Source organism: Nicotiana attenuata, chromosome 3 (genome assembly GCF_001879085.1).
Source record: "Nicotiana attenuata strain UT chromosome 3, NIATTr2, whole genome shotgun sequence".
Lineage (NCBI taxonomy): Eukaryota > Viridiplantae > Streptophyta > Magnoliopsida > Solanales > Solanaceae > Nicotiana > Nicotiana attenuata.
The window spans coordinates 28,040,224-28,061,813 of NC_031991.1; the positions used below are offsets into that span (position 1 = coordinate 28,040,224).

General features: G+C 36.4%; 1 protein-coding gene across 1 annotated transcript; it reads right to left on the reverse strand.

Moving 5' to 3' along the window:
- Positions 4,906-17,754, reverse strand: LOC109223441 (tubulin-folding cofactor E). The gene is made up of 15 exons (XM_019387747.1): positions 17,218-17,754; positions 16,025-16,195; positions 11,359-11,405; positions 10,155-10,301; positions 10,007-10,081; positions 8,402-8,511; positions 8,176-8,318; positions 8,028-8,089; positions 7,218-7,325; positions 7,102-7,136; positions 6,201-6,266; positions 5,798-5,889; positions 5,632-5,708; positions 5,490-5,567; positions 4,906-5,285 (listed from the first exon to the last, which is right to left on the reverse strand). Exons 1-15 carry the CDS (start codon positions 17,564-17,566, stop codon positions 5,187-5,189), a joined length of 1,659 nt encoding a protein of 552 aa, XP_019243292.1. The 5' UTR covers positions 17,567-17,754; the 3' UTR covers positions 4,906-5,186.

The following is a 21,590-nucleotide window of genomic DNA, read 5'->3' on the forward strand; positions in this document are numbered from 1 at the left end:
CTCTTACTGAGTCACAAACAGGACATCCTAACATAGCTGCTCGAACTGCTTGCGCAGCTCCTCCCTATGGGTTGGTGGCACAAACTTCTCCAAGAAGATAACAGAGAACTCGTGCCATGCAAAGTGGTGTAACATCGACTAGCCTGCTCCTCTCATAAGCCTCCAGTCATCTAAAGGCAGCCTAGTAAACTGAAAAGTAGTAAACGAGACCCACTGGTCTCCAAAATACCTGCCGTGCAAAGAATCTGCTGGCACCTGTCCAAAAAGTCTTGAGCATCCTCAAAATCAGCCCCACTGAATGATGGAGGCTCGAGTCTCCCAAACCTCTCAGGTCTTTTCTGCTCATCCCCACTCATAACGGGACCCACCTGGGCCTGAGCAGCTGCAATCGACTGGGCTGGTAGAACCCCCGGTATCTGAAGTCCCTGTATCACCTACTCTAGAGTACGGGTGGCAGGAGTCTGGGTACCTCCTCCGGCCTGTGAGGTGGCTGGCGCGGTCTGAACAGAACCCCCTGGTGCACATAGTCAAAATTTGAGCCAAGGCCTCTTGATGTCCTGGACACAATGGGCACAACTGGTGCCTGAGCTGGCCCCACTGGCTCAACCATATCTGGAACTTGCTCCTGAGCTGGAGCAACTGCGGATCTAAAGGTGCTGCCCTAGCTGCCGTACGAGTTGCACCTCTGCGCCTACCGCGACCTCGGCCTCTCGTGGCCCTAGCTGGTGGTACTGGTGGTTGTCCGTCCTGTCCGGTAGCACGTGTACTCACCATCTATGAGAGAATAGATAAACAGAAGTTTAGTTTCCAAAATCAACAAATCCGCACGACAAGAATATGAAGTTTCCTAAGGGTTCGGCAGCCTCTCGAAGATAAGTACAGACGTCTCCGTACCGATCTGCAAGACTCTACTAAACCTGCTCATGACTCGTGAGACCTATGTAACCTAGTCTCTGATACCAACTTGTCACGACCCAAAATTTAGCATGTCGTAATGGCGCCTAACGTGGTACTGGGCAAGCTGGCACTTCAAAACATTTCCAACACTTTTAAATAAAGATGATCTAAAACAGATTTAAATAATTAAAGCTCTCATAAACTGGATAAAAAATCAAAACTCAATACAAAAGTTCTCAAAACCAGGGTGTCACTAAGTACATGAGTGTCTATACAACACAAGTCTGAAAACACTCTACGAAAAGCTGAAACTAAATACATAAAGCTGAAAGATAGGAAGGGAGAGTCAAGGTCTGCGAACGCCGGACAACTACCTTGAAATATCCTAATGATCAAGCTACTTAGATAATCACCACTCACCGTGTCCGGAAACACCTGGATCTGCACACGAAGTGCAGGGTGTAGCGTGAGTACAACCAACTTAGTAAGTCTAACAATTAGAATGAAAGTAGTGACGAGCTTTACGGATACAGCTCAATTACAAAAAATACGATATAGGAAATTAGGCATGCTTCAAGTTCGACAGTTAAAGACAAAACAGTTAATTCATGTCAAGTTCAATTGAAACATGATATAGTATCTTTCAGAAACTACATGACAATGATATATACCGGTTAAAGTACAACAGTAATGAAATCAAGTGCATATTCTCAGAGTAACAGTCACTCAGTCCTCCCATTCACTCCATCCTCACAGTCTCTCAATTCTCTCAATCGCTCGACACTCGCACTCGCACTTAGAAGGTACTTGCGCTCACTGGGGGTGTGCAGACTCCGGAGGGGCTCCTTCAGCCCAAGCGCTATAATCAGCCAATCATGGCATTTATCGATAAAACATGATCCAACGCACAACCCCATCCCATAAATATCCTCACAGTCAGGCCCTCAGCCTCACTTAGTCATCAATATCTCCAGTCTCTCGGGCTCTCAAAATCATGATAATCAGCCCAAACAACAATGATATAATGTATCAATAAAGAACAATAGAGATTGAGATATAATATGCAAGTAAAACTGTGATTGAGTACAAAATGGCAATTTAGTAGATAATTCAACATGTGGCACGACCTCTAGGGGTCCCTACAGTACCAACACATAGCCTAAACGTGATTTCTAACATGATTTGCAGCTCAATTTCTATAACACACAGAAAATTTACGAATAACAACAGATTTTTCAACTATACAATTCCATGGAATTGACCAAGTCACAATTCCTATTGTGCACGCCCACACGCCCGTCACCTAGCATGTGTGTCACCTCAACAACAATCACATGACACGTGATACAGGGTTTCATACCCTCATAACCAAATTTAGAACTGTTACTTACCTCAAATCATGCAAATCCCCACTCCAACACGCCCTTGCCTCACGAATCGTCCTACAAATGCCTCAAATCTAGCCACAAACAGTTCGATACAATCAACACGAGCTAAAGGAATCAAGTCCATAAGAAAATACTAAGTTCTTAATCAAAGTCAAAAAGTCAACTCAAAAGTCAGCCCCCGGTCCACGTCTCGGAATCGGGTAAAAGTCATAAAATCCGAACACCCATTCAACCACGAGTCCAACCATACCAAAATTACTCAAATCCGATACCAAGCCCTGGATCAAATCCTCAAAATTCGGCCTAAGAACTTTCCTCCATTTCCCCCCAATTTTTCACCCTAAATCACTAATTAAATGATGAAATCAAAAACATAAATATGGAATTTAACCAAAACTAAGTAAGAATCACTTACCCCAATCACCCACTTGAAAATCTTTCAGAGATTCGCCTCCCGCCGAGCTCCCAAAATTAAATTGTGAAAATGAGCTCAAACCCCCTTTTTGAAATATTAAAGTCTGCCCGGATATCCCTCCTTCGCAATCGCGGAAAAACTTCGCGATCGCGAAGCACAAACTCTACTGCCCCCAGAAATTCCTCTACGCGACCGCACAAAAACACACGTGAACGCGAAGCATAGGCTACGCAATCGCGGATGGCCCATGCGTTCGCATAGAACAACACACTTGAACCCCAGCTGCCTCACCTCCTCTTTGCGAACGCGGCCTAGCACACGCGTTCGCGATGCACTGTTTCCCTCAGCCTATGCGATCGCATGCCAGAACTGGCGATCGCATTGAACAAAACACCACAGCTGCTCCAATTAGCCTACGCGATCGCGGACCTTCCCACGCAATCGCGTATAAGGAAACTAGATCAGTGCACCAGAAAATCTTCAGCTATAACACCAAGTGCAAAATTGATCCGTTAACCATCCGAAACTCACCTGAGGCCGCCGGGACCTCAAAAATATACCAACAAGTGCTAAAATACGATACAAACTTAGTCGAGCCTTCAAATCACATCAAACAATGCTAAAACCACGAATCGCGCATCGATTCAAGCCTAATGAGCTTTTGAACTTCTAACTTCTACATTCGATGCTGAAACCTGTCAAATCAGGTTCGATTGCCCCCAAATTTTGCACACAAGTCACAAATGATACAACAGACCTACTCCAATTTCCGGAACCCCAATCCGAGCCCTGTAACCACAAACCACTCTTGGTCAAACTCCTAAATTTTCAACTTTCGCCATTTCAAGCCTAATTCCACTACGGACCTCCAAATCACTACTCGGACACGCTCCTAAGTCCAAAACCACCCCACGAAGCTAACGGAATCATCAAAACTTCAATCCGGAGCCATTTACAAATAAGTGAACATCCGGCCAACCTTTTCAACTTACGCTTTCAACCTTGAGACTAAGTGTCACAACTCATTCCGAAACCTCTGCAGACCCGAACCAACTACCCCGCAAGTCACATAACAATTGTAAAGCATAAAATGAGTAGTAAATAGGGGAATGTGGCTACAACTCTCAAAACGACCAGTCGAGTCGTTACACTTGCCCCAACCCCTCACCCTCCACCCCTAACCTAAATACAAATTATTAATAGTACTTTCTTTTCATGTTATAGATTGCTTTTTTTTTTCATTTCAACCAATGAGTATTTTTTTTCATGATACAAAAAGTATTTTTTTTTTCATTTTAACAAATAGTACTTTCTTTTCATGATGTAGAAAAAGTATTTTCTTTCATTTCAACAAAAAAAAGTATTTTTTTTCATGATGTAGAAAAAGTATTTTTTCATTTCAACAAAATGAGTATTTTCTCTTCATGATGTAGAAAAGTATTTTCTTCTATTTCAATGAAATTAGTACTTTATTTTTATTTTGTAGAAAGAGTACTTTTTCAACCAAAATAAGAGTATTTTCCTTTTATGGAGCACAAATTTCAACGTTTTTTTGTGTATAAGAGTAAACCAACACATTAGTTCCTTTGGGTTTGTGTGAATTTTTAGAAGAATAATTATATTCTTGAAGAAAATAGAGTCCTGAAAAATGTTAGATATTTGGGGGGGGGGGGAGGGGGGGGANNAAAACGTTGGGTATTTGGAGGGGGGGGGGAGCAAGGAAACATGGGGACTTGGGGGAAGGGGGTGAGGAGAGTAACATAAAAAGATATTTTTTTACTCTCCAACCAAACACTAGAAAATATTTTCCGAAAAAAAAATTTCACTCACCAACCAAACAAGGAAAAATAAGTGATAAACCACTCATTTTCCATGAAAAACATTTTCCTTCGTACCAAACGCACCCTAAGTTGTGTTTGTAATTACGATAACTTTGTATCTAATTTACCCCCAGGAGAAAGAAAAAGGAAATACAGTAGTAAGAAGAAAACTGGTTTGATGTGTACAAAACTAGCATGGCACTGCGGATTTGAGGTTGAATGGTCTTCGGCGCAGTCGCGTGAAGCTGCGCGAATTAAAGAGATTCCAATTTGTATTTAGCGATTCCAATTTGTAACTTTCTGAAATGACACATTAATCATGTCAACACTCCCCATTCTTTGTTGAAATAGGTTAAGTGTTTACTAATGATTGTGAATGTTGGAATGAAGAGCATGTGAGGAGGTAAGTACTCATAAGAAGAGTGAAAGTGTGCGCATTTCCATCATCCCTTAAGATGTGCTGTGCGTCAGAGTATACACTGCTACCATATTTTTACGACAATGGAGAATCCTCAATACATAACGGTCTTCGTTTGAGAGTGATGAAAGAGTAAAAACATTTTTGGATTAGAGAACTAAATGCACGACACATTCTCAAATTCCAAAGAGATTCTAAGAATGTATTTTGTGTGACAATGACTGGACGTTCCAAGATTTCTTATGACATTAACAATCTTCATCCACAAGAATAGTTGATTCGTTGCCAACTCCAAAGTCAATTAATGATGCCATATCATCATCAAGCAGTGTTGGAAATGGGGAACCCTGGGAAGTCCAAAAAGAAGATTCTAAACATAAAATTCTGAAAATCTTAAACATTGATAAATCATGCAGTGACTATCAGCAAAATATAGAGAAGATTGGTTGTGCAAATTTAAAGAAACTACGATTATCTGTTAAAGTAATTATTGGACATCTCATACAACAGTGACTAATGTGACCACGCGTCACCATTATTAGCTTACGTACCTGTTCCTGAAGAAATAACTTTGGCTTAATAGATTTTATCTTGAAGAAACTCTCACAAAGGATTTTCAGCTTGCCCACCTGAATGGACCAGAGAGATAAGTAGAAAGCTTTAAACCAGTCTAGTAAAGGAAAAAGATCATACCGTAGTTGTCGCAGGCAGCTTTTTAGTCAATGGGGCCTTTTCACCAATTGATGCTGCAACACACTTCAGAGTAATAGCTGCAGAAGGCGAGCATGAGCGGTAAGAGCATTTTCATGAATCCGATTAGGATCTAAATTTGGCAAAGTTTAGAGTTGACAGTCAATACAAATGAGCCCTGACGCCATTTTTTGTGGACCCGTAGCTCCACTTGTAGCCTTTTGATCCTCAATCCCGTGAAAAGATTTCAGCTCTGCAAATCTGAACCAATTAACACATACTTAAGAGTGCTAGATAGGGCTCATAGTTAATACTCTGAGTTGCTTAAGAAACAAAAGGTGATTAAACTAAATGTAGTATTCAAATAGTAAATAGAAAACAGAGAACAGGTTGAGGTATTTATTTCCAATGTAGGTACTGCAAATTTTTCAAAACATCCTCTAAACAATCAGTACCAATGACACAAGCTAACATTTGCCCAAGCCAAAGACAATATACCAAATATTGGCTTATATACTAGCCTCATAAAAAATATTTGAAGATATATGTTACGTACTAAATAAAATAAATACCTGGGGTGAAGCTTCTTAATTTCCTCTGCGCTATCATGGCTTTTAGACATGACCAATCTGACATACCTGCAGAAGGATTTGAAAATCTATTTATCTGAACAATGACTGGACTAGAATCTACTAAAGTGCCTCAAGTTAGTGTATTTTTCCAAGAATCAGTCAGCAACAACATAAACAACACTAGCCTCATCCAGCAATGCTTTGCAAATGGAAAAGGAAAAAAAAAAAGTTAACAACATCACAATAACCAACAAATAATATGTCTCAAGAGTTGGGGAGTTTAAACAAAACACATAAGTATACTGCCTTGGATGAGGCAATTGCTTTAACTTTCAATTCATCTCATCAGACGGTCCAATGCATAACAGATGATGCAGGTTTAAGAGAAATAGAGAATAAGAACTTTCATTTAGTTTTTGGCTTCTGTTTAGAAGTTTTCGTAATTCTCTTCAGTAAACATCTCAAATAAGGCTCACACTTTAATATGCACATAGACTGAACACATTTTCGGTATATTTTGAGGACTCAGCAATATATTTCCCCCACACCCCTCCGATAAAAAAGGAAACATAAAAGGACAGAAAAAGAAAGAGGAACTAAAATAGGTGATTAAATTTACAAGTACAGGTGCCACCTTTCCACTAATGATTTAACAAAAATTTAGTTAAAGCATGGTTCTCAACAATAAACCAGCTAATAATGGATTTAAGATTATTCATCAAACGACAGAAGTGAAGCTAAAGAAGATGATCTGAAACTAAGTTTAAGATAAGAAAACAGCGAGCGAGAAAGGTAACTAATTGAAGTAAGATTTCTAGAGGCATAGGTAAATAATAATATGATCTAGTTGTAATCACTCTGAGTTCATTGGGACATGCTACATCAGAAAGAGAGAACATACCGAATTTCAGAGTCCTTCCTCTCTCGAGGACTAACCTGAAAGAAAAAGAAGGCATGAAAAACTTGACCAACTTCAAATGCTTGCAAAAATGAATCAGTAGAATATGAAGAATTTACCTGGCTTCCGTTTAAAGTTTCAACTTTAGCAAGGCGACCAATCAAAACAAACCGGGGCACACCACCTTTCCCTGGATCTGCTATAGGATTCTCAGAAAGCCTTATATCCTACCAAAAGTTTGACCAAATAACATGAATTTGAAACAAGATTCTGAAGCTTGTAGCGAGTTACATTTTCTAGGTGCTACACTTTTATAGTTAGCGGGCAAGTAATTTTTTGGATTACAGTTAGCAATCCCTTGGTTTTTAATGGCATAAGAACTTCCACAACAGAAGGCAATAATGGTGCTTCATTTTCTTCCTTACGGAGTGATAAGAATTGCACATACCCACCCCCTTCTGACTATGTCACATTAGTTCTTCCCGTATGTTATATCAAGTAGACCAATGCAAGGTTTTGAGCAGTTAGCGATATCTTTTAGAAATTTCTTCATTTTATTTTTTTGACTGTAGTTATGCTGATAAATACACACTCAAGATTCAACCACATTCTTCAGGAAGAACGTTAAATGTTGGAGGGAGGTGAAAAAAAAGCAACACAAACCGTTTATTAGATAGTTTCATGATATGCATCTAATGTGTAACACTATAATAGTGGTTGCATAGTTTCATGATATGCATCTAATGTGTAACACTATAATAGTTAGATCACACATAAGAAGCTCCAACACAAAACTTAGATCCAAACACCAGTTTATTACATCCGTTTTCCAGATAAAAGTTTTTCCTATAATAACAAATCATTATCCAGTTAATTCATGAAAAATTCGTGATCAAATCAAATGGTCTGTACTTTAAGAAAAATCTTACCAACAACTTAGGGAAAAAATTAAGAGAATCAATAGAAGCAAGATCTTCAATTTTGTTCCCACCTGTAAATGTAACAAATAAACTACCAGTTAAATCTCAATTAAATAGCCAGGATTAAGGTTAGTTTTGCAGAGAGTTGTAGTATTACCCACAAGAAGGCAACGGAGATTCTGGAAAGGCCTACAGCTTTCCCCAAGAAGTTCATGACCGTTGGGTGGTTCAGATGATGAGTTATGATCAGGGTACCAGATACGGCCGATACAGTTGTTATTCAAAAAGAGCTGTTCCAATCTGAATGCAAGACGACAAACTAAAATCTCAATGAGATGCAACATAAAAATAATGTGTTTGAAGAGGACATTACTTTGCAGCACCTTTTTAACTGCGACAGCTTCAAGATTTCATCCCAAGCAACTATAAAGTTATTCTCCAAATTGAGAAGACGAAGATAATCAAATCCATGAACAATATCTGAAGATAATGGCTGGAAAAGGAAAAAAAATCTAAGCAAAGATTCAGTGAATAATTTATAGATCATATATGAAGAGATTCATCCTTGTACTTCATATGGGAAACTCATTTAATACTCTCTTGGTTACAGACGTAATAGTAGTACAATAACTAATTGTTCTTGATGTCAGTTACTAGGAAATGAAGTGCGATCATTGATGAACACATTACTCAGAGGAGAGAGCTAGTAGGAACTATCAAACAGCATATATGCCTTTCTTCTGAAAGTTTCAAATTTTGCTCTTGTAATTCTGGAACCGATACTTGTCTAGACATAATCTGTTAAATTGGTTTCAACCCGGTTAATGTTCTCCACCCTAATGGGTGAAGGCAGTAGCAAATTTCATTGCCCCAGTTTTCATGTGGAAAACAGAACTAGAGAAATAGTAGCTAGTATCATGCAGACTTTTATAAGAAAAATCTAAGTGATCAATGCGAGATATATGGATTTTCCTTTTCAACTTTTGAAGAAATGGCATAAAAAACCTAAATTGGCATTCTATTTCTATTTGGTTTTGTATCCAAAATCATCTTGTCACCATCGCTAAGAGCAGCTCCCCGAAATCCTCTAATGGCCAGCAGTCATCCTCTATCTCGCATATGATCTATTCCCTCGTTGGAAGATGATGATGATCCAGGATAGAAAAGCAAAAGTAAAGGTTGGAGTCACAACAAAGTATCTGCCAGATAAGATGAATCCCCATGCAAACTCATGGGCTTCAAATTGCAACTTTTTTTTAAATAGTTCCTTTAGTTTTTGTAATAGCTTCTCTAGCATGCTTAAACATAAATCGTAAAATATGAAGGATTTTTACTGGCTACTGAGTATACACTTGTTTGCTTTGTTATGTGACAAGTTTTTCCGCTCTAACAGCTTATTTGGATGGTTGTTACCTATTATACTGTATTGTATCACTATTTTAAATATGATGTTTGTTTTGGTTGTTACTTAGATTTTATTGTATCGTATCGTTAAATTCGTTGTTATGTGACGATGAAAAGTGCTACTTTATGTAACGGCCGATTTGGTGTGGTTGTTATCTATTTTTCTCTCATCTTGCCCTTCCTTATTATTAAATAATCCTAATTTATCCTTTACCCTACCTTTTTATATAATAATTCTACATTGTACCCTACTTTTTCTTTGTAATATTACAAGTTTATTCTTCATAATACTGGTGTGTCACATTATGAAACGACGGCAAACGATACAATCTATCCAAACATTATATTCATCAAAACAATACAGTACAATATAACATCATACAATGCTATACATGATGAAATGATATCTAACAACCATCCAAACAAGATGTAAGAGCGAGAGCACAAAAGATACAAAGAAGATGAAAATATAATGTCATAACACGGCTATTTATCCTCAGTAAAGAAGAATCAATAGAACTTGTGGATAATAACATAGAAATTTGAGATTCAACTGCAAATAACTCTAATAAGGGAAAACACACCGCTATTTCTCTCAGTTTGTTTCCCATCAGATGAAGCTCTTCAACAAGAGGGAGAGAGTCTTTAAGCATTTCAACCTGCCAAATGAAATACATCACTCAATAAATGATTAAGTTACATGGAAGAAGACAGCAATAGGTCCACTCTCACCTGTTTCCAGCTTATACCAGTGTGATTCAAAACTAAAACTTTGATGTGGTTTAGCAGGGGCATCCCACTTATATCGTGAGACATGATGTTGTATGATAAGTTCAGAGTTATGAGAGCCGGTAACTCTTTACAGATTGCAGCAATTTCCTGCAAGGATATGCTTGCTCAGATAAACAGTATGTTACACATGGAGAGAGAATGCACTGGTATCACAGTTCTGCATACTAGGATGCACAAAAATGAAATAAGAGTCATGCAATCAATGATATGACTAGACTTTTCGACATCGATTCTCTACATTCCGCAGTCCAACTAGGTATTATGACCAATAAGCTGGACTCAAATGCTTTGTTGAGACTAGGTCAAAGAAGAATTGACCCTATCAGAGTTGAAAATCCAACATATCTAATGAAGTACAATGAAAGGTTTTATGGAAAAGGAAATCAGCATGGACTCAATCCTCCCCTCTCCTTCCATGTTGATATCTAAACTTCCTCCAACCTCCGGTTCACGTGACAAATTTTCAGTCTAATGTTTGAGACACTTACAATCCAACAGACCTTTGAAACTATTCAGACTTCAGATGCAACTAACCATTTCAGATTTAAACCACGATATGATATTCTTTTTGAGAATGGTAACATATTTCTGTGTGTGTGTGTGTGTCTATATATATATGTATATGTAGATGTCAGCACAAAGTTAGTGCCGGAAACCAAAATGTGGGTGTTACATCAAAAAATGGAACATATAAAAAAAAAATCCTTGCTCTTCTTACGAGGAACCTAATATCTCTAGAATTGCCTCAGGATCATCTATGTGTTCCGACTTGCACCAAAAACTGACTAGAAGAATACAATTCCCCTTAATTTTCTGTAAAGAACTACTTGTGTCTTCAAAACATCTCGAGTTCACCTTTTTAGCTAGTTCACCTTTTTTACTACTTATCTGATATTCTCCTATTAGCTAGTTCACCTTTTTTACTACTTATCAGAAATGTTTGTCTTCTTTGAAAAGTATGTCAGGTGGTCAACTTAACTTCTTAATCCACATCACAAATAAAACTATATCACCACAAGATTGGACACAGTGAAAACCAAAACGTCACGTAAACAATCAACAAGTAGAGAATGTTTCAGAGAGAGGATCTGATTACAATCAAACAGAATATGATCTGACTTCATTCAGAGAAGCAACGCATTACCCTCCAGTCAGAAAGCAGGTTTCCAGTCAAATCAAGCTCCTTTAACCCTGCAACAATGGCATGCACAATTCAGGTAACATTTTGCTTCCTGTCCGAAAGCTCACAGGGCTGAATAATGATATTGAAACAACTAACATGTAAGCAAATGCTAGTAGATATAAAGCAACAACAGTAAAAAAGCAACAACCACAACAGCACAATAAAAGAACAACCATGAGTCTCAATCTTTAACTAGTTAGGTTGGATATGAATGCTCAATATCCATTTGCTCCATTTGGACACAATGCATTCCAATACTCAAAAACTTGTCTTCAAGACAAATTAACGGTTCTCTAACACTAGAGTTTCTCGATATTTTATATTGATATACTGATATATCTATATCATATTAAAAGTGGGAAGCCCATAATTAAAAAGTTGAATTACATAAATGCCCTTCTAAATCACTTCAATATCCTATATTATTACTTATTTAATTTAATAATAATGTATTAACATAAATACTTAAAAGTATCAAAGAAGAAAATCAAATATTTGTAAGGTTGTGTTCCTTCTGCTTTGTGATCAGCTTACTTTTGAATTCATTTCAACCGATGGCTACCTTTCAAAACAAAGCCTATTCATTTAAGGGCTTTAAACTTGCATCAAATATGTTACACCAATGAATGAATAGTCATTCCCTTAGAAATATTCCGCCAGTTCTTTCTTCATTAGATATACAAAGAATTATTCATTCTTCTTAACCTTCTATCAATTCGTTTTCACTGTCAATTCTTCTGAGATTTCTTCTTTCTATTGGGTTGAGTTTCATTATAGTACATTCAAATTCCAAATATGATTCTTCAATCTATGTGTATTTTTGTATGATTCTGATAATATGATGTTTTCTATGAATCTTTTTGGTATTTTTTTTTTTTGGCAATCAATTAGTGTATGGAATACTGATTTAGAACTTGAAAATTTGGGTTAGTGGAAATTTGAGAAAAGTGCATTTGTAGATGTTGCATGCATTGCTTTACTAATATTCAATGAATGTGTGTCAAGGAAAGTAAGAATAACGTCAACGGCAACTATTTTTCTACTTACGGCAAAGTACTTTTCTATTAGTTTGTCTGATAGTTGCATTGTGGCATGTAAATCCTAATCTAAATTAATAATAGTTGATAATAATTTAACATTAATTTTTTTATTTTACTTTAATAAGAAGCTTTTATAGCCTCACAAAATATTATGATGCGTTTGAGATCGCAAGTTTCAAATGTGCCCCTAAAACCAAGTTTTGAGGCCACATTTAAAGCACATCTAAAAGTGGGAACCCTAAAGCTAAACAGTTAAAGACCTAAATATACATTTAATTAATATAAATACTCTAATTATTAAAAATCATATGCCCAAACCAACCTTCATACTCCTTAATCAACCGTTCCAACTATCCACAAACCATTACTTAACAAGTGTAACATTCCTAATGTCCGTTCCAACTCTCCTTTTAAATTGTAATGAAATCTTCCAAAAGACTTTACTCCAATCGCTCCATCTTTTTTCCAACTGTTGTATGTATAAACATTATGAATAGATTGGAGTTAGCTTCTGCTTAAGGTCAAACGGAATGATCAGAGTCGTGTCTTATCATTACACCTCTTTTCAGGTTTTATGTTCACTTGTGATTTCAAAATTCATCTGGACTGAACTTTTTACATTGTTCCCCATCTTACAGAAATGACGAGTAAGGCTGAGCGGGGATGGCGAAGGAAAAAATTTAGAGAAGTTAGAAAAAAGATAATTGAGGAGAGTGACCCCAAGTTTCTAGTTGGATGCTTCAATGCAGATGAGGTTTTTGCAAAACCATTTTATGTATTATCTATTGATTGATTAGGATAATTTTCTTAATGACTGGAGGACTCAGAATTGAAATTTTTGCATCACTTTATTACTGCTGGTTTTAACCATATTCTGACGATTAATTGATTTATTTTATTACTCGCACGTAGCAAGTCGTGCTAAAGTTTAATTGCCTCGATGTGTGATAATGAACAACATGCACAAGGAATGACATCAACATAGATATTACATGGAGGTTTTAGTGTTCTTTTTCTTAGTCGAAATATACTTTTCCATATTGAGCTCTAGATGCAACAACTTCCTTTATTCTACAGCATTTATCTCCTTAAAACTAAGGTTTATAAGAAGATAGTCTAACACTCTTGACCTTATTAACTGTAATATATTTTTGCACTATTACAATTTGATTAAACAAAGGAAAAAGCAAGAGTTGTTAACATAGATATTTGAATATTTGACCAGAGGACTGCCTATGGCTTTCCTCATTTGTATGGACGATATGTCTTAGGTTCACTATTTTGGAAGATTAGATCTATTTAGACGATGACATATAACACTCGATGGGTAGAGATTCAAGATGAATTTTTCAAAGTTCAAATAGTCCAGACTTAGTGACTCAAGTTTAATTTTCAGAGCGGAGTTGCATGATCTTAAGGACTAAATTTTCAAGAAAGAAATATTTTGGCACGTTGCAGAGGACATGGTTTTTGAATTGAATTTCTCAAGGGAGGCAAAGGATCATACATCAGGAATTTCATCTATAAGGAATTATTAGTACACCTTATTACATGTGTATACCTCATAAAAATAAAATTAGTAAAAAAGAAAGATGTACCTAATTAAAAATTTAATTGTTCATCTTCGTAGGTTCAGAATCTTCATCTTGACCTCGACAAACAAGTCTGTACACATTGATTGTTTACAGAAAGTTGTATTAATCTTTCATGCATATTTATTTTATTATTTACTCAAAATTTTATTTTAATACTCGACATACACGTGCAGCGCACGTACCGAAAAAATAGTAATTCTAAACACTCATGGCAACACCGCACCTAATTTAAGTGTACTAACATGCTAACCCTTAATCCTGATTAGCTGGTGTAGCCTGTATGGATATTTTGTTTCATTATGCTACGCTTTTCCTTAAAACCACATGGAATTTAAAGATTGTAAGTCTTTTGAACCTTAGGATGAAAATTCTAATATAAATAGTATGCAGGAGAAGTGTAAGTATTTTACAACTCAAGAGGACAAAATAAACTTGTTAGTCGGCTTTCTTGCTTTCAGTTCAGTAGGTCATGTTCAATTTCAGAAGTATTGAATGTAAAAACGATTTTCACACCGTTGTGGACTTCTAAGGTAGGCTGTAGACTTAACAACTTCAAAATATGTAAGGCAAATAACTACCCAGGGAAGCAAGACTACTTACCTCAATATTGCAACCATAACCTGAATATGTTTGGTTGCATTCCCATCTTCAGATAATAAAACAAGAAAAGTTCAGGTAGCATAAGTTTCTTGGTCTTATTGCTTAAGTGTTCAGCCGCTTGCCGCTCTGTAGTCTTTCCTTTGAAATTGCTTTAAAGCCATGTTCTACTAATTCCCAAACCTTTATATCACTAATACCTGCTGCCATGGACACCTAAAACCCCAAACACAACTGATCAGCATGAGGCAATCCTAGTTCCTAGGTCTTTCAACCGTTCAACTCTCTACTGTCTTATCCTTGATCACCCAACCGAACCTTTAGCCTTAGCAGGACTCACTTCATTCATCCGCAATGTTCTCATATATTTTTAAAGATTGATCCTGAATCTTAAAGATCACATGCACTTGAGGAAAAAGAATGACAGAAGTATGGAAATTAATCAAATAATGATACTCTGCAAATGAATTTTACTCAACTACAAATGCAAAAACAAGCTTTCTTGTCCTCAATGGGATAGTTCAGTTATTGAGTCATAGAAGAAACAAACACGAGATCCTAAGTTCAAATTCCATCTACAGGACTCAGTGTGAACAAATCAGCTCTAACCTTGGTGCATAGGTTTACTCGACATCTATGCTTGTACATTGTAGCAGGCCCTCGATGGATTAGCATATGTGAGCGCAAGCTGGTCCGGCTAATCACCGTCATGTAAATAAAAAGAACCCAACTACTATCATCTATTACTTCGTTCACCCCAATCAAACATCGACTTTTCATCTTTGTTCCGTCCCAAAAATGTCCATTTTACTAAAGAAAATTTCACAATACTTTACATAATAGTCAAGGATGTGTTGGTCCATCTTCTGCATTTCTCAAAGTTCTTTATCCCTTTTCTATCCTTAGATTCCGCGGCATATATTCAAGAATATGCAATTTCAACTCTCATTCTTTAAACATGGAACTACATTCCCATATATATATTGATATCGACACATCATACTTTGCAGGGAATTCTTCTTTTCAATGATTGTATCAATCAAACATGGACGCTCAATTTGGACAACTTGTAAGTACGAAGCTTTCTAGAAGATGGACAGCCAACTATAAATGTGAAAGTTAACAGGAGAACAACTTCAGAAAATAAAAGATTACAAACTCATAATCTTCTTTCCTGGCCCAACTTTAATAAATCGGTAATCAAACTACTGAACTAGGATACAACAGAAGATAAGAAATTTCATAATCTACCTCATAATTAAAGTAAAATACTTCAGTTAACAGAAAATGAAAGTAAAGCACAAGTAGGAGAATGACACATCAAAACTTTGATATATGAAGGCACAATCATGTACAGTTAGGAAAAACTAGGCAAGTGGAGAAGCACATAATTACTTGGTATAGTGGTATTGATATGCCCTTGGGGTCCAGCTGAGCTAACCCCAAAATAAGCAAGTGATGCACTTGTCAACTCCTCAAACCGACTCAGCTTGTTTTGAATTTTATCTTTACCCAGAAGCTGAATAGATACCCGTTTGTTTGTCGCAGAAAGAACATACATCTCATCTGAAACATTATGCAAAGGAAAAGATTAAAGAAGTATATAACTGTTCAAGGATCGATGTCTTTGTTCCACAAGCTAGGAAATAATTGCAAAATTACAGTAAAGGATGGAGCCAAATAGAACCCATCATTGAACATCCCAAGAAACGAACAACCCATGCTTCATTTAGTAGGTACAATCGAGATACCACCAGAGTGACTTCCTAGCTCCTATGGTTTCTGAAACTACACAATGCTGTTGGCTGGCTTTTTCACTTTGACGGAGCTATTTTAGTTGTTTATTCAGACATTTCGTATTATTTACTTAACATGGTTAAATCACATATCTTTCAGCTCATAAGTTCTATTTTGCCAAAAGGCTAGTCTTAAAGCATCTTATTTATTTTTTTATAAGAAATGCATTTTATTTACTAAAAATAACCAGGAAGATAAAATAAAATACACACGTGAAACACATTGATAACAAAGAACACAATAAAGTCTGTGCCCGTTTGATTTCAAGCATAAAGGGTGATAATACCCGTACAAATTCAGCATTACTTATACATTGTTTGGTCGTCATTTTTGTTGCTAACATAAATAAGTACATTCATAAGTTATGCAGGAATCTATGTATTCATTTATGCGGGATAGAAAGTGGAATAAGAATACGTGGATTAGTAATACATGGATTAAAGCAACTAAAATGACCAAAACACAATCCATTACCCATATATTTAAACTATACATTGTCTAAGAAGTAATACCCATATAATAATCAATGCCTTACAATCCTTGCATTTTTTATCCCTATATTACAATCTCTGCGTTATTGTTCCCTGCATAACTTGTCTCTAAAGTCTAAACCAAACGACCCCTACCATACTACTACAATTCCATTTTCATCAAGCACCAAAACAAATCACCCTCTAGAGAAAGCAAGAGTCTTTTGCACCCAGGCAAAATATATTGAATAAAAAAAAAACTTTTCAATATCACTAAGCACAAGAAACCACCAAAAACTGACAACAATTATCAACTATTACCTTCTTCTTCTTTAGTGGATTCTCCATGATATCTAATCTCAAGGGCCTTCAAGAGTGGTATCCCGAAGCTAAGATTGTGAGGTCGAACAAACGACGCCGTTTTTGGGCCTTGAGCTTCGAAATAGCGAACCCCATTATGTGATCCGTCGTGCTTGCCATCTCCATTGTCCCAATCAACACCGACCCACTTTCCCTCATAGCCTTCTACTGCTCCCACGTACTTTACTGTTCCAATCCGACGGGTATCTCCGGCGAAATGGACCCTTTGACCCACCAAGAGCTCGGACAAGTCTGACCCGGATTTGGATCCACTTGAAATGGGGTTTTCAGTGCCCACTGAACTCTGCATTTCTCGCACGAAAGCTCTTTTGAGTACTAAAAAGGTGATTTAAAGCGGAAAAGGAGAGGTTAGTTTTACTCTGTTTATTAAATTAAATTAAATAATATTGTTATTCTTGACAAAAAATAAATTTGTTTATAAAATCAAAACATTTCTAGTCTGAATTCTAGTGAAATCAAAATATGTGGTAAAAGCTAACGTTGCTGGTTAGCCTTTTACTTTTTCCTTGTTTCCTTTTATAGTTTCTAGAGTCAGCTTCAGTATCAATTACTCTCTCATTTTCATTGATGTGAAACTTTTCGAGATACAAGAGATAAAATAACTAACTTTCGGTATAAATTCGTACATAAAATTTTTAAACTTTTGAAATAAAGTTTACATATTAAAAACTACATAAAATTATTATAAGTCACAATAGTTAACAATTTAAAATATTTAAAAAGTATTATAAAAATATGGTCAAAGAAACTTATTTAACTCCGATCAATAGTAATATGTTCACATAAAATGAAACATCATGAATAATATTTTAAAATATTATTATGAAAATTGTAAAAAAAATAGAAAAGACGAAATTTATTGATAATTTTACTATTGTAGTATGTTTACAAAAGTTTAAGAGATTTTGGGCAAAATTTGATATTGAGCACTATCAATAAGGTTTACAAATATATTAAGATAGAGAAGACATCTATTACTCTTTTCGATCAAGTTTAAATTATCTATTTTATACTTTGAAAAATTATTTTCAACCGCATTAGTGAACAATGAACTTTAGAGCAACAAAAAAAAGAAAAAAAAGCTCTCGAAATCATCTTTACACTTCATTTGTTCTTGGCGGAATACATCTGAGACACTTGAAGTTGTCACCATTTTTCATTTAGACGCCTAAACTGAAGGTTGTTCCTACTGAGCACGACAAATAAAAAAAAGGATATATATCATTTTGAGTTAAAAAAAACTATTTTAAAATCTATTTAATAAACAAAATAAAATAACATTCTTAAAAAGAAAAAAAAACTTAATTTACACCCAATCAGAAAATAACACATTATTAACAAAAGAAAAGACAAAAAAAAAGGACACATTGGTGTTCTTGGTGATCTTCACTATCTTCATGTCTGTTTTGTTCCAACCACGATTTTAATAAAAAATTTCAAGAGAAACTCCTCCAAATTTGTTATAACTTCAACTAAAGATTCTCTACCAAGACTCAAAGACAACCCCAATATTAATTTCTCAATTTTTCATCAAATCAAGTAACCCATTTTAAACCTTCAAGCTTTATAAAGACCCCATTAATGGTGTTTCGATTTGAAATGAAGAACTCGGATTCATTTCAGTTTTAATCAATAGGGGGGCTGCTCATAGAGAAGAGTGACGACCGGAGATGGGTGGGATGAAGAAGAAGGGTTCGGCGATGGGGGTTAGAGAGGAGGGTGGCGGAGGATTTGGTGGTGAGGAGGGGGGAGCTTGGCGGCGGCTGGTTGTTTGGAGAAGGGGCTGGCGGCTGCTTTTTTTGTGTGAAGAAGAAGGGTTGTTGGTTCAAACTTTCGAGCTACATCAATGGTGGAGGCACAACAATGGTGAAAGTGGAGGAGGCAATGGTGGAAATGGTGGTGGACATAAAGAAGAAAGAAGAAGGAAATAAAAAAGATAAAAAAATTCTGTTTTTTGGACTCTTCACGCGCCTATATTGGGTGAAACTCACTCTATGTGCCAACTCAGCAAGAAGTGCCTAATTGGAACAAAGTTCATGTAATGTAAGTGCTCATTAGGAACACCCCTAAGTTCAGGTGTCTAAATGAAAAATCGTGCCAACTTTAAGTGTCTCTGTGTATACAGCCTTTGTTCTTTGCATAGCCAAATCCCATGGCACATGCCTTACCCAATTTATAGAGCTCTTTTATTTTTTATTTTTTTGTAACTAACTTATTTTATTAATCAACAATCAAGTGTTACAAAATCATAGCTAAACTACCTCAGCTAGCTATACAACTAACCAAACCAAAGAAAACTTCCATCACTCTCCCTAGTAGCTAGCATAAGACTTCACATCTAGAAGATGAGCTTTTGTAAAAAAAAAAATTAATGTGAGGCTAGGCTCTAATGTTATAAGTGTAGGTTATCTCTCTCTAGGGATTCACATTTTCTACTTTTCTTCTCAAAGATTATGTAGTTCCTCTTTATCTAGATGAAGTGAATACATTCACCATATACCATTTTGAAGATCTGAGCAGCCTGTGATTTTTCCTTAGAATTATTGATAATCCACTTATGATGTTGCTCCCACTTTGCAGCTGCAGGATTGTGGATCTCTGTAACCATACCAAGATTGATTCTGTTGAAGAAGTTCTTAGAGAATTCACACTGCACAAACAAATGCTCCTTTGATTCATCATAAGCTTGGCACAAAGCACAACATAAATCCACAGTCATGCGTCATTTGACTATCTGTAAGCAGTCATGAGTAGCTTGGCATGCATTAATAACCACATTGTAAATATGACCTTTGAGCATGACATCATTCTTGAACATCATATACTAAATTGCCTAATCATGCTCTTATTAGCTCTATGATTGCTTTGTACCTGGTCCAAAAGTTCTCTAACATCCAATATTTCCTGAGTATTTGACTAGTGTTAGATTCCAGTCCTTTGATATAATAAGTAAAGATCAATTTCATCCATAGCATATTCTGTTTATGAGCCAAATTCCAGTAAGTTTTCACTATAGCACCTTATTTCAAAGCTATGGATTAGTTAAATTCAACCCACCTGCAGATTTAGAACTGCACATTATGTCCCAGGCTACTAAAGCCTTCTTTTTTATCACATTTTCCTCTGGCTAAACATGGCTTCTGCATAATGCATCAATTGCTTTTAATACTTTTGAAGGAATAAAAAACAACTGAGACCAGTATAATTTGTATGCCAAAGAGTAGTTTGTACTAGTTGTACCTTCCAGCATAGGTTAACTTATTTGCAGGCCATGAGGAAATTCTGGCTGTAATGTTCTCCATTAGGGGTTGCTACTGTAATACCTTGTGGATAGAGGAATACTAAAGTATCTAAAGTGTAGTTCATCACAAGTATGATCTTCTCTCTTTTATATTGTATTACTCCTCCAAAATACATTGAGCTCTTAGTCGAATTTGTCTACAACCCCGAGGCACTATAAAATTGAATGAAGTGTTCCTTTGTTCAAAAGTTGGACAAGTAGAATAGGAAAGAGGAAAAGAGCATCACGTGTCTTGGTATGCTACTCGCATATTAGCCAATTTCTGGAGAGTTCATCCAAAAATTTAGATATGTTGAGATTATACCATAAGATTAACAACACCAACAACAGTAACAAACTTGTGATCCCACAAGTGGATATGGGAAGGATATTATATATGCAGCCTTATCCCTATCTTGTGAAGGTAGAGAAACTGTTTTCGACAAACCCTCAGCTCAAGAAAAGCATAGTCACAACATTATTGAAAAGAAATAGAGTACCAACAAAAACAAGATAATAAGAACACTGAAGCAAAAGAAACAACTGGCAGTAATAGGGTTCTAAGTATAAGAAAGTAAGAGAATACTATTGATACTACATATAAGAAAAGATAACCGCGCAACTACCTACTAGCCTTTTACTCTAGTTCTCGACCTCCACACCGTCCTATTAAGAGCCATGTCCTTGGTAAGCTCCAGATATGCCATGTCCTATCTTGTCACCTCTCTTCAATACTTTTTTTGGCCTTCCTCTACCTCTCCTCAGACCGCCAATCTCTCCCACCTTCTCACTAGAGCATCTAGGCCTCTCCTCTTTACATGCCCAAAACATCTCAGCCTCGCTTCCCGTATCTTGTCCACCACGGGGCTACTCCCACCTTGTTCCGAATATCTTCATTCCTAATTTTATTTCTCCTAATATGCCCACACATCTATCCCAACATCTTCATTTATGCTACTTTCAACTTTTGGACATGCAAGCTCTTGATTGGCCAACATTCTAGCCCATATAGTATAGTCGGCCTAACAACCAC